The following is a 14921-nucleotide window of genomic DNA, read 5'->3' on the forward strand; positions in this document are numbered from 1 at the left end:
TGAGAATTAAGGCAGATCTCCCAAACCCCCATCAGTGCAGTCTGATGTGTTTCACTGAGACATGGCTGCACAAAGACATTACAGACCTGATTGTCTCAGTGGATGGCTTTCATACCGTCTGGGTCGACCGGGACTCTGTGAGTGGTAAGGTAAAAGGAGGGGGGCTTGCCATTCTATTAAACAGCCAAAGGTGTTACCCGGGTCACATCACCATTAAACACAGCTCTGTTGCCCGGATGTTGAACTGCTGGCTGTTGGACTCCGTCCATATCAGCTGCCCAGAGAGATCCCACATGTTATCACTGTTGTCCTGTACATCCCTCCTTCTGCAAATCCAACATCTGCCAGCAGCATCATTCATAATATCATCTCTGAACTACAGACCCAACATCCTAATGCCCTCATTATCATGTCGGGAGACTTTAACTATGTCACCATGAACAAAGTTCTGCCGACCTTCAAACAATATGTGAGCTGCCCTACCAGAGATGAGAAGACCCTGGACCTGATGTATTCTAACATTAAAGAAGCATACATCTCCTCTTCTCTTCCCCCTCTGGGCAGGTCAGATCACAACCTGGTTCATCTCAAACCCTGTTATGTGCCTCTGGTGAAGAGGAAGCCTACGACCACAAGAACTGTGAGGAGGTGGTCGGAGGAGGCTTATGAGGCACTGCAGGCCTGGTTTGAAGTGACTGACTGGCCTGCACCCTGTGAGCCCCACAGGGCGGACCTCAATGGGCTCACAGAGTGCATCACGGACTATATCAACTTCTGTGTGGACTGCAATGTTCCAGCTTGGACTGTCACCTGTTGTGCTAACAATAAACCTTGGATCACCAAGGACATAAAGGCCATCCTGAATGAGAAGAAGAGGGCGTTCAGAGATGGCAACCGTGAGGAGAGTGCAGGGTACTTAGATGTAAAATCAAGGAGGCTAAAGACAAATACAGGAGAAAGCTGGAGAATTAACTTCAGACCAACAAAGGGTGTGTGGACCTATTTTTCAATAGGTTTGATACTTTGGCCGATCCCCCACAACCCTCTGCTGCTGGCTTCCCTTCAACAACCACCCACCTTCCCCCACCCCTCCTCCTTACAGACCCCCGTCTGCTCTTCACCATCTCATTCCACATCCACGGACTCCCCCCCTCCCCCCCTGCTTCACATCATGTCCTCCACAACCTGAAGACATCACCCCTCCCCCTACTGTTACCTCTACAGTGTCCTTCACTCCTGACCTGGTGAGAACACAGCTAACCAGACTCCACTCCGGCAAAGCTGCAGGCACCAATGGTGTACTCCCCAGGGTGTTCAAAGCTTGTTCCTATCAGCTGTGTGGAATACTTAGTCTAGTCTTCAGTCTGAGCATGCTTCTCCAGAGAGTGCCTGTGCTGTGGAAGACGTCCTGCATCGTTCCTGTGCCAAAGACGCCGCGCTCTAGCGACCCTTATGACTAAAGACCAGTGTCACTGACGTCCCATTTCATGAACACCTTTGAGAGGCTAGTCCTGGAGCAGCTAAGGCCCATGGTCAGGCCCTTCACTGATCCACTACAGTTCGCCTACCAGCCCTGCCTGGGAGTTGAGGACAGCATCTTGTCTTGCTGAACAGAGTCTACAATCACCTGGACAAGCCGGCGAGCACTGTGAGAATCATGTTCATTGATTTCTTCAGTGCCTTCAACACTATCCACCCAGCTCTACTAGTTGAGAAGATGACTGCGATGCAGGTGGAGGCCCCCATCGTGTCCTGGATTGTTGATTACCTGACGGGCAGACCACAGTATGTACGCCTACAGAACTGTGTGTCTGACAGGGTGGTCAGCAACACCTTGTCAGTCCCTCAGGGGACTGTCCTCTCCCCATTCCTCTTCATCCTTTTCACCTCGGACTTCAACTATTGCTCTGAGTCCTGCCACTTTCAGAAGTTTTCTGATGACACAGCAATTGTTGGCTGCATTGAAAAGGGTGAGGAGAGTGAATACAGGACTGTGGTGGGCAACTTTGTCACTTGAAGTGAGCTGAACCACCTACAGCTCAACGTGACAAAGACTAAGGAGCTAACAGTGGATCTGAGGAGGACAAAAACACCTGTGACCCCTGTTTCCATTCAGGGGGTTCCTGTTGACACTCTGGAGGAGTAGAAGTACCTGGGAGTGTACTTTATCAATAAGTTGGACTGGACTAGAAACACCGAGGCGGTCTACAAAAAGGGCCAAAGCCGACTTCGTCCTGAGGAGGCTGAAGTCCTTTAACATCTGTGGGACGATGCTGAGGATGTTTTATGAGTCAGTTGTTGCTAGCACGCTCTTCTTTGCTGTCACATGCTGGGGCAGTGGGCTGAGGGTCTGAACAAACTGATCAGGAGGGCCGGTGATGTTGTGGGGGAGCAGCTGGACACCCTGACCACTGTGGCAGAGAGGAGGATGCTGTCCAGGTTTCAGTCCATGTTAGACAATGACTCACATCCTCTCCATGACACGCTGGTCCAGCAGACGAGCTCATTCAGCAGAGAGTAATTCAGAACCACCCCCCCCCCCCACCCCCCGTAACTGACTGTTTCTGCACGATATAACTATAACTTCATTTGGATTAATAGTTATACATATGCATATGTATTTATACACTGAAAAAAAATTATGCAGCCGTTTTTGGCATTTACTCAATTATATTTGGTAACTCTAACACAATTGTTTTATGTCCTACCCTGTTAACATGAAACAATTGTATGAAGTATTGTATTAACTAAATATGAGCAATATTTAATATATATATATAATTTTTTTTTTTATATATATATTAGTGCTGTCAAAATTATCGCGTTATTATCGCGTTAACGCGAGGCCATTTTAACGGCGATAATTTTTTTAACGTGAGATTAACGCTATGGTAAAATTTTCCAAGTACATCCCGCTGCAGCCTGCGGAAAGGCGGGGCTATTTTCCCCCAGTGTATGCATTTTCCATAGGCTTCAAAGCGGAGCTCCTCAAGGAAAAAAAAACGCTCATACACTGGGTGACGCTAGTGCCTTTTCTTTAAGCCCCACCACCAACAAACAAGTTGAGTGTCTGGTAACTAGTAGCAACCTGAAATACGCTGAGAAAACAGATTACTGAGGTGAAATGGAATCTGCTACGGCACTATTGCTGTCTGTATACGCCACAGGTCGGTATCGTGTGTGTGTGTGTGTGTGGGTGGGTGTGTCTGTGTGTGGGTGGGTGGGTGTGTGTGTGTGGGTGGGTGGGTGGGTGTGTGTGTGTTCTCATTTTTGTTAAGAGGCGGAAAAGTAACTTTCTAGAGCATAGACTACCTTCATCTAGTGATGTCGGTCTATTGATTTTGATGTATTGATTGAAAATTGTTCATTATTATCTTGGTTAATTAACATCTAATGTTAACTGTACTACATTTTATAGCAGTAGGGTAAAATGCTTGTCTTTGTTCAAAAGACTGTATTAACTGTAAAGACTGTCTTTTACATCAGCCTGTTTTCAGGGCCTTTTTTTTGGCTACATATTTGTTATTTTTTGCTACATGCCTCCCCATCTTCTTGCCATATGTTTCTATGGCATAAATCAGTGTCTGTGACCTGTTCTCATTTAAAAAAAAGAACATTGGCACTGTGGTAGATATACTGACTGTCTTTAACAATTCTAGTTAACGCCTCTAGGGGGAGCCAGCTACCTATGTTTAGGCAGGACTGTGGGGAAACAGGCAGTAGAGAGAGAGCGCCCGCTACGTCTAGAGGCATGTTCAGTTGTTCTGTGAAAATAAGAAAATAAAGGGCACGAAGCCAAAGAAACAACCTGGTGTGATGATTGCTACAGCCACCGTAGGATATCACACAATTGGCGACGAGGATTTCAATTATTGGAATTTCCCAGATGAGTCACGGAGAAGCGAGCTCCAGTGAATTCAACAGTGCCGAGGCTGAGGAGGTTTCCTTGCCGCACCAGGCTCCACCAGCACCTCCACTGCGGCAAGTAAAGATGGCGGCTGTGATCGGATCGGTAACCCCTTTTGATAATGCGACTCAGTCTTGGGAAGAGTATAGTGAAATGCTGGACTTTTTCTTTGAAGCTAATGATATTAAGGAGCCAGAAAGACGGAAAGCTGTGCTTTTAAGTAGTGTGGGTGCAACTACTTATAGCTTGCTGAGGAATTTAGTCAGCCCTGAATTACCAAAAGCAAAAACGTATGATCAGCTCACTGCTGAGCTAAAAAAGCACTTCAACCCCACACCAAGTGAAATTGTGCAATGATTTAAATTTAATTCACGCATACGGAAGAGCAGCGAGTCAATAGCTGAGTATGTGGCTGAATTGAGGAAATTAGCCCTACATTGTGACTACAAAGATGCACTGTCAGAAATGTTACGGGACAGATTGGTGTGTGGAGTAAATGATGACCGAATGCAAAGGCGACTTTTATCTGAAACAAAATTAACTTTTGAGAAGGCTTTGGAGTTATGCCAGGCGATGGAATCAGCTTCGAAAGATGTAAAAGAAATGCAGGGGAAGCTAGTCGAGGACTCTGCGCTGCATGCACGTGTATCAAAGACTCAAGTAAGTGTCCACAAAGTGTCTGCTGAAAAAAGGCAACGCAAATTCCCTAGTTGTTATCGCTGCAAAGGCCAGCACAATGCCGCTGAATGCAAGTTTGCCATTGAACTGTGTCATAATTGTGGCAAGAGGGGGCACATTAAGAAAGCTTGTAGATCGAAGGCGGGCAATTTACATGTGCAGAAGGCAACGTTCAGAGGGCACAAAGGAGAAAGCAGGGGCCCAGGGAAGGAACAGAGAGCGAATCAACTTAGAGGGGAGGGAGAAAGTGATACAGAGGACACAAGTTTTCACACAATTTACAGCATGTCAGAAGAGCTGACCAAGGTCGCGCCCATCACACGCACCATAAATCTAAACGGAATGCAAGTAACGTTTGAAATTGACACTGGCTGTGGACTAACCATACTAAGCAAACAGCAGTACACACAACTGTGGAAGAAAACAGACACTGCAGAATTAAAGCCCTGCTCGCTAAAACTAAAAACATACACAGGAGAGAAGTTAGGAGTGCTGGGCATGACACAAGTGAAAGTGCAACATGAAAACAAAGAAAAGACCTTGCCTGTAGTAGTAGTGGGGGGTGAAGGACCAAATCTACTAGGGCGAAACTGGATAAAAGAGTTAGCCATGTTGGATCAGTTGGTGAATAAGGTAGAATTCCAGCCCAAGTTGCAGCTCGAGGGGATCCTCGAAAGACATGCAGAGGTGTTCAAAGAAGGGTTAGGACAGCTAAAAGGGGTCACAGCGAAGATTAATGTGGAAAAGGAGGCCCAACCACGATTCTTCAAACCCAGACCGGTACCTTATGCAGTCAAACCAATGGTTGAAAGCGAGCTACAGAGGCTCCTGGAAGACAAAATAATCGAACCAGTGCAGGTTGCAGAGTGGGCGGCGCCCATAGTCCCAGTGCGGAAACCGGATGGCTCCATTAGAATCTGTGGGGATTACAAACTCACTGTCAATAGAGCATCACGGGTGGATCAGTATCCAATTCCCAAAGTGGAGGACCTTTTCGCACAGCTAAACGGGGGGCAGCACTTCACAAAATTAGACATGAGTCATGCATACCAACAGATCGTATTAGATGAAGAGTCCAGGAAGTATGTAACGATTAATACACACAAAGGCTTGTATACCTACACACGCTTACCATTTGGAGTAGCTTCCAGTCCTGCTATATTCCAGAGAACTATGGAGGGCATCTTAGGTGGGATTCCAAATGTTGCCATTTATTTGGACGACATACTTTGTACAGGACCAAATGAACAAGAACACCTGAAAACAGTGGAAGAAGTACTTCAAAGATTGGAGAAAAGCGGCCTAAGGTTGAAAAGAAGCAAGTGTGAGTTCATGGGAAAAGAGGTGACGTTCCTAGGCCACAAGATCAATGCTAGTGGTTTACACCCTCTGACAGAGAAAGTGGAAGCTATTGCAGAGGCACCTGAGCCACAAAATGTTACGGAGTTAAAAGCTTATTTGGGCTTGTTGAACTATTACCATAGGTTCCTCCCAAAGCTCTCCACGCTGCTGACACCGCTACATACCCTGCTGAAGAAAGAAGAAAAATGGTCCTGGGGGCCCAAGCAGCAGAAAGCATTTGAAGAGTCCAAAGTACTACTTCAGTCCTGTAGTGTCTTAGTACACTATGACTCAAACAAACCTCTCATCTTAGCGTGTGACGCATCACCCTACGGTGTGGGAGCTGTACTCTCTCATCGTATGGCGGATGGCTCAGAAAGACCCATAGGGTTTGTCTCCAGAACTCTTAGTGCAGCTGAAAAGAAATACTCCCAGTTGGACAAGGAAGGCCTTGCTGTAGTTTTTGGAGTAAAAAAATTCCACAAATACCTGTATGGGAGGCAGTTCACAATAGTGACTGATCACAAGCCACTAATTTCACTTTTTAGTGAGATGAGAGCCATACCCCAGATGACATCTCCTAGGATTCAGAGATGGGCAGTCACATTAGCAGCGTATGAATACACCATCATCTACAAGGTGGGTAGGGACCATACGAACGCAGATGCACTAAGTAGGCTACCTTTGGATAGAGGAAGTGAAAACACGCCTGAGGAGGAGGAGAGAGTGCTGTTGTTTGAGGACATTGGCATGCCACTGGTGAACGCACAGCAAATTAAGAAGTGGACAGACAAAGACCCTTTGCTAGCAAGAGTGCGTAAATACATCTTGAGAGGCTGGCCAAAGGTGAACAGTCCCGAGTTCATTCCATACGCCCGACGCCAGGATGAGCTCAGCACCCAAGAAGGATGTATCCTGTGGGGAGGACGCGTTGTGGTTCCACCACTTGGACGCAATGCTTTACTGAAGCAACTACACCAAGCACACCCAGGCATCACCCGAATGAAAGGGTTGGCCAGAAGTTACATGTGGTGGCCAAACATCGATGCAGAGGTGGAAAAGCTTGTGAAGACGAGTACGACATGCCAGGAAAACCGGAACAGTCCTCCAGTGGCCCCATTACATCCTTGGGAAGTTCCTGATAAACCATGGAGGAGAATCCACATTGATTATGCGGGTCCATGGATGGGAAGAATGTTCCTGATTCTAGTGGATGCATACTCAAAGTGGATCGATGCATATTCTGTGAGTAGCTCTACATCTACAGTTACCATTGAATGTCTTAGAAAGAGTTTCAGTCAACATGGAATACCAGAAATCATAGTGTCAGATAATGGTACCTGTTTTACGAGTGAACAATTCCAAGAGTTTGCTGAAAAGAACGGCATACGTCACATCACGACGGCGCCCTACCATCCCTCTTCTAATGGCTTAGCTGAGAGGGCTGTACAGACATTCAAGTCACTCATGAAGAAGATGGCAGGAGACTCTATGGAAACTAAAATGTCCCTAGCTCTGTTCAGCTATCGCATAACACCCCAATCTACTACTGGCAAATCACCAGCTGAGTTGTTGTGTGGTAGGAAGTTGAGGTCAACTCTTGACTTAATTCATCCAGACTTTAGAAACAGAGTACATGATAAACAAGAGAAACAAAAAAGTTATCATGACATGCATGCTCGAGTGAGAATACTTGGAGAAGGAGACTTGGTCTACACCCGCAACTTTGGCTCAGGACCAGCCTGGGTACCAGGACAAATAACAGAGAAAACAGGCCCTGTGTCATTCCAAGTTACCTTAGGTAATGGACAAGTTGTGAGAAGACACATCGACCAAGTACGTGGCAGAAGCTCCACCCCACTGGTGACAACATCAGAAGTGTTAACTGACACCTCGCTTGAAGACGACGTCACGGAACCCCCACTTCAGGTAGAACCTGAGGTAGCCGTCTCTAAGGATTCTACTGATCGCAGCACTGCAGCAGGAGCAACTGTGGAGGAGCCTGAGTCTTCACCTGCAGTTGACTCACCAGCTTTGCGAAGATCTCAGCGAACCCGAAGAACTCCAGAGTACTTAAAAGACTATCTACATAGTTAGTAGTGAGTTCCCCAGCCACAGGACTAGAATGCGTCCTGGAACTTCACTGGGAGGAGGTAGTCCACCCGAATCCCAAGTTAGAGAGTTATGTGTTGATGTAAAAAAAAAAAAAAAAAAAAGAGAACAAAAAATTGTATGACACGTGTTGAAAAAGTTATAAGTAACTGCTAGTTAAGAGTTAATTAAGGGTTCCAGGGTAATAAGTAAAAAATGTCTTGTATAAAGGGCAATTAAAAGTAATTAAGTAGTTAATCTAGAGGGGAGGGATGTGGTAGATATACTGACTGTCTTTAACAATTCTAGTTAACGCCTCTAGGGGGAGCCAGCTACCTATGTTTAGGCAGGACTGTGGGGAAACAGGCAGTAGAGAGAGAGCGCCCGCTACGTCTAGAGGCATGTTCAGTTGTTCTGTGAAAATAAGAAAATAAAGGGCACGAAGCCAAAGAAACAACCTGGTGTGATGATTGCTACAGCCACCGTAGGATATCACAGGCACAAACCTAGCCTGTATGTATTTTTTGTATGTCATCGAGAGTATTTAAATGATTTTCAATCAGAAAAAAAATTTGCGATTAAAATGCGATTAATCGCGAGTTAACTCAGGCATTGATGCGATTAATCGCGATTAAAAAAATTTAATCGATTGACAGCACTAATATATATATATATATATATATATATATATATATATATATATAAATGTTTGTATATCTGGAGCATATAACAAAAGTAATTTCACTCTAGGACTATTAAAGTATGTCTGATCCTGATTCTGATTTGAAGGCTGCACCCCCACAACCATTACCATTACTTCATTACAAGCTACCCCCCACCAAACAAACACAAACCCTTCTAGAACCGGTCTAACTCCTTCACATATACACTTCCCAGTCTTTGGGCTTTCTAGGTTTCTAGATCAGGTCTGTTTTTTAGGAATTGATCCAACAAGTCTTGGATAATTTTTGTCTTTGGGCAGCCAGAAGATCAGGACATTATTTCTGCATCTGTTGGCTTTGGCAGCATGTTTTTCACCTCCATGTTGTATTCCTCCAGCTCTGCTATGCTTCTCTGTGTCTCACTTCTCTCATTCTTCTGGTCCTGAGGTTCCTTGAGGTTTTACCTAATTTTTAAATGTAGACAGCTTGTTGCAATGTTCCTACTACTGCTAATGATCACAGCTCTCAGATTTCCATCCTGATCCATTCTCCAACTCAATTTCAGTTTCACTTACGACAAAGATCTTTTTCTCTTGCAGAAATTCTCAATATTTCTTACAGTTTTGGTATTTTTCTGGCTTTGATAACCGGTCATCTCAAATTTCATAGAGTTTTATTTCCTTGCTCTGATTGAGAAGTTTATTTCTACCAGTTTATGCAAATTAGAGCCTATGCTACTGACCTGTCCACCATATTGATAGAAATCAAAAGTTTCATTTTTAGCTGGTATCTAAGTCATGACAATTTTATTTTATTTTTTTGGGTCATTAGGTTTTAAATGTTGTTCAGCCTCTAGAAGTCATTGAAACTGGGTTCACCTTCTGGCAGCAAAATTGGCCTAAACATACAGCCAGAGCTTCAATGGAATAGTTCAGAAAAAAGCAAATGAATGTGACAGAATGGTCTAGTCAAAGTCTAATCTAAAATCAAATTAAGGAACCATTGCAAGATTGGAAAATTGCTTCTCATGGACTCTTTCTATGATCTAGCCTGATGTATTTTTTCAAAGTTGGGCTTAATTTCAGTTTTAATATGCACAAAGTTAAAAAAATTCATACCCCAGAAGATTTAATTGTAGCAATGTCTGACACAGTTTCAGTAAATATAACTGTATCAAAGTTTGATACAGTTATATTTATTGAAGGGTAATATATGATATATATAAGAATATTGAATTAACTTTGAAAGCATGAAGTTAACACATAGAGTAGGGTTCTAACAATTATCTACAGAGGTTAACTCTACAGAGGGAGTAGACGCTGTGCTCTCTGGAGCAATATTTACTCTTTGAGGAGCAAAGATTCATTTTTATGCAAACAAAACTCAAAGTCAGTTACGGCAGAGTCAAATGGATGAGCTGTTACTGCTTTAACACCAGTTAACTCACTAATTTGCCAGAAAAGTCCTTCTTATTGAAAGAGCTTTTTTTGTCAAACTAACGCAGTCTCTAATCTCAAACCCTTTGCAGAATATTTGTGGAAGAAATATGAATAACTGGGAAGATGCACTAAGGTTTATTTTAAGGAAGCCTGTTTTTACAGTAAAAACTGTCAACATGTTAAAAAGCAATAATAGTTGACTAGTGTGCCTGACCTTTGTTGGTGACCTCCCAAGCCACTTCAAATAGCAGCAGGTCCTCAACTGGCAGCTCATCTTCCTCCCAGGCTGGAAACAGTCCACTCAGGGACGTCATGGAAAGGGAACGTGACAATGGCATATTGTTGCTTGGGGTGAAATAGAAACCAAAGGGAAATAGTCGGTCGTCTGAAGCATTTAAAAAATGCCGTGTCGCAGGTGTAGGATCTGAGCCCACCAGGATCCGTCCTAAAATGAAGCAGTATAAAAGAGCAGCACAGAGCATGAGGGGAAAGGGCCTCCTACTAAGCCTGGCCTGATGCCAGCAGGAGGGGACGTCCAACCCAAATAATCAGACAAGCAAACATCAGGAACAGAACGTGATCCAGTGGTAGAGAAGGCAGGACGGCCTACAGGACATTAACAGAGGAACCCATGATATAAACTGCAAATATTTCCTTCATAGGACATAATCAGTGGGATATTGTGGGATAATGGCTCAGATGGTAGCAGCAGTGGTATAGTCAAGGGTATACGTGGGTATACCCACTTATTTTTCAATCAGCATTGCATATACCCACTTCTAAATCCCCCATTATTGGCATTATTTAGCAGAATTTCAGAGCCAAATTTCCCAATTTTTACTTGGACAGTGAAGCCATCACCTGTGCTACTCTGCTTCTCATTGGCTAGTACTCACTGGCTTTTCTGATTACATTGGTGAACTTTAGACACGACGACCAGTGAGCCAATCGAAGGCAGAGAGGGGTGGATCATGCAGAGGTTAATATTGCTCACATATTAAATAACATTTAGAAGTTTACTTATTTATTCGCCTTTATGATTAGCAAAGAATATGTACAGCGAGCTAGTCCAACAACGCTTTCATTTCCTAATTACATACATTCTTTTGCCCGCTCTGCCCCCCCATCCCTGCTGGATACGATGCTGTCAGTGAAGAGGAAGGTGTGTCACTACCAGTGATGGGAGTAACGGCGTTACTCTTTTGTTAGTTACGAGTAATCAAAATTATTACTCTTACTGTAACTATAACCCAGTTACCATTGCAGACACCCCGTTACTGCGCATTACTCAGGTCGCACAATGAACCTATTTTTCATGATAGGACTCGTGCGCGCCTTGTCATGAGAGAGGAGAGGATGAGATTTGCTGATGTATAGTGAGATTCCGTCTGTCAGTTGGGTAGGTGGGTGTTTCTGCTGGCGGGTGTTAACGTACAGCACACACAGAGAGATGGAGAGTGAGGATGACTCCAGCAGCAAAACAGTGTTTTCCACATGGAAATACCGGTGTTACGTGGAGCTGCGTTTCCCCATCAGATACGGTTTCCCCTGCATCTCCGCACAGCGCAGGCGGCACGATTCACCGCGCAAGCGACAGGAAACGCGCATGCTCGCTAAAGGCGCGTAACAGCCGCCCTGTGCTTGCGCCACAGGAGAACTATGGAGAGCTTGAAGGATCAAATCATAGCCTATATGGAGAAAGGGAGAAATCTGGATGGATGGATGGATGGATGGATGGATGGATGGATGGATGGATGGATGGATGGATGGATGGATGGATGGATGGATGGATGGATGGATGGATGGATGGATAGATAGATAGATAGATACTCTGCCTTTTCAACCTACTGTGTTTTTAATTTTAAACATTATTTAATTGGCTTTGTGGGATGGAGGGGATGAAGATCCATGTTTTATGTCACACATAGAGTATACATCTATATAGATCTGTATAGATAGATAGATGTTGCAGTATCTATAACAACCAAAACACAAGGATTTCAGAATTAAACATCCCCAGTTATTAATTTCATTCACTCACCAGATCTGAACGGCCTGTTAAAAAACTTCACACCCATGAGCAGAGGTAATGCAGCCTGACGATATTTACCGCATCAGATACAGTTCCCCCATGTTAAGCAGGGGGAACACTATCTGATGGAGTTTATAGGTCCGTCAGATCCCGTTCCCCCCTGATGTCATTTACGTTGAGTTGCAATAAATGCTAAACTCTCTGCAGGTTCTTGTCTTTGTCGTTCGCTCTATTCAGCTGGCTTTGGAAACACACGGCGAGAAGGTGGGGGCCGGGTGGTGAGGGTTACGGGGCAAGAAACCCACAAGTAATGAAATAGTTACTTTTTCTAGTAACTAGTTACTTTTACGGTGGAGTAACTCAGTTGGTAACTCAGTTACTTTTTTGGAGAAGTAACTAGTAACTATAATGGCTCAATAATATAATAATAATAATATAATGTTCAATCTCTAACCTTCTGCTCTCTCTGCTTTTCCTCAGAGTAGCTTGGCCTCGTCTGTTCCTGTTTGGCTGTGACGTCATCCTGGAAAGAAACATCAGCTGTGCTGCTTCTATCAACACCCTTGTTTATAGATGTTGGAGATCGGCCTGTTTTCCAGTGTGGTCCTGTTTCTCTGACCGTGACTGAGTGGATGTGCTCTCTTCGTCCTCTGGCATGGGAGCTGCCTTGGAGCTCGTCTGCCTGGCTGCGTGTTTCCTGGACGGGGCCGCCTTTTACAGCTGCTTTTTGTATCTCTGCTTCTGTCTCCTTGAACCCCAGTCGGCCTCGGCAGATGGCCGCTCACACTGAGCCTGGTTCTGCTGGAGGTTTCTTCCTGTTAAAAGGGAGTTTTTCCTCTCCACTGTCGCTACAAGCATGCTTAGTGTGGGGGATTGTATTTGAGTCAATGAGTCAATGCAATCAACTGGTTTTCCTTAGATAGAAAACTTTGTATCAATTTGACTGTATGATCTGGTTGAACTGTAAAGTGCCTTGAGATGACATGTGTTGTGAATTTGGCGCTATATAAATAAACTGAATTGAATTATAACTAGTTACTTTTTCTAAGTAACGTGCCCAACACTGCTGTAACACTGGGGAATAATGCAGAGGATCCTGCAAAACAAAGAGGGAAATGGCAACGAAAGTAAAGGAGAACCCAGCTGCTGGTAATAAGGGAAAACAAAAGTTTAACTGAGTCTACTTATAAATGAAAGGTATAACTGAGGGATAAATCTTTAAACAGGAGAAGGGAGAAACTGGAGGGAGACAAGATCCAAAATCTTAAATCTTATTTATAAAGAATCCCATAAAATCATTGCTGCTAAGAGCAGGTGGAATGGACGGTTCAACAGAGCTATGGCTCTGGGTGAGTTTGGCAACTGTATTAAAGGATTTCATTCGTATTCTACTTCTCTAGCCCACCTGGAGATCTGTTATGGTCCAGATCCTGATGCATGACCGCCGACTGATAACAACTGATAACAACTCCCCCACAATGCTGCTAAACTGGTTTACCTTTTAATAAACTTCAGCATGTCACTCCACTCTATGCTAAACTCGTTGGTTTAGAATGGACTCACAGATGAGTGAAATTATTGCTTAAAGCTCCAGCTTCCAGCAGACTAGAGGTTGAGCCTTTCATTAGGAGCTCTGGTTAATATTCCTTTGCAAGTCATACCTACATCACAAACTTTTTGCAGCCAACAGGAACAGATAAATCTGGGTGGTCGTTTGACCAATTATCTTGTACAATGGTAGAGTTGATGTTAACTGGTGTATGTACCGCCACTCTTCTGGTTCTAGAAGCTTTATCCTGGTATTATTTATATATTCCCTTTACGGCTGAAATATCTGACTGTGTTCAAGTTTTATTCATCTCATGGAAACTCTCAACTTTTGATAAGATTTGCAGAAGCATCCAAAAAGCCTTCAAATGTCAAACCTTTGAATCATTAATAGTTAAATAATACAGTTTTGGGTTGGCCTGGCCTTTAGCTAACTTAATATCCTTTAAGATGAACTTTAACCAATTCTGCAAACAGAGTAATATTTGGAGCCAGCTATAGATGCTAAGGTTGTACAAACTTTGTATTAATTTTGAGGGAACTATTTTCTCACTTTGGACCAGATTGTTTAGCCTTCCTAAATATAATCCATATGCTAAGCAGTTATAATAACTGCAACATTTCTGTGTCTCTAATATGAACATTTCTCTGATGATCTGACACCTTAAAGCGTGATAAAAGCCAAAATAGCAGAAACTACGAAGCGCTCATTTTATCTATCGCAACAGTTACCCCTTGCTCACACTGGCTCCGGTGCAGTTACCGAGCCGACGGAGACCGCAACTCCCGCACACCCCCTCTCACACCGCCCTTTTGACTACGGTGCGGTGCGGCTCCGGCAACAGGTCCGGAGATTTAACAGAAGTTCACTTGAGTTCACGTAACTTCACGCGATAACACGGCCCAAATAAAGGATTTTTGAGAGAGCTTGTTGCGGAGGGCTCCGGCACGCCGCAAGGATAGCTTTCTTGCGGAATTTTCTGCAGCGCCGGAGTGTCTCGGTAACCGCAGCCGGACAGCTCAGCAGCCGGTGAGAGAGGTTTACGTCTTTTTAATGACTTGGAATCACTGCGGCGCCGCACCCACCGCACCGCAACGGTAAGACCGGAGTCGGTGTGAGCCTGGGGTAAGTGTTCATACATTATGGACATAATCTCGCTCATTGGATGCAGACTGTTTGAAAACACAGTGATATTATTATAAGTGTTAAATGAACCACACAG

The 14921-nt window shown here is 44.2% G+C and overlaps 1 protein-coding gene across 1 annotated transcript in view; it reads right to left on the minus strand.

The window, feature by feature from the left end:
* Positions 1-10651, minus strand: part of gys2 (glycogen synthase 2) — a 58276-nt gene extending 47625 nt beyond the window's left edge. The window contains exon 1 of the mRNA XM_038292118.1: positions 10333-10651. Within this exon, the coding sequence (XP_038148046.1) occupies positions 10333-10600 (268 nt within the window). The 5' untranslated portion in view covers positions 10601-10651. The remainder of the gene's footprint in view (positions 1-10332) is intronic.
* Between the last annotated feature and the right edge of the window lie 4270 nt (positions 10652-14921).

The sequence above is a fragment of the Cyprinodon tularosa genome, unplaced genomic scaffold, assembly GCF_016077235.1.
Source record: "Cyprinodon tularosa strain WSP-4 unplaced genomic scaffold, ASM1607723v1 ctg309, whole genome shotgun sequence".
Classification (NCBI taxonomy): domain Eukaryota; kingdom Metazoa; phylum Chordata; class Actinopteri; order Cyprinodontiformes; family Cyprinodontidae; genus Cyprinodon; species Cyprinodon tularosa.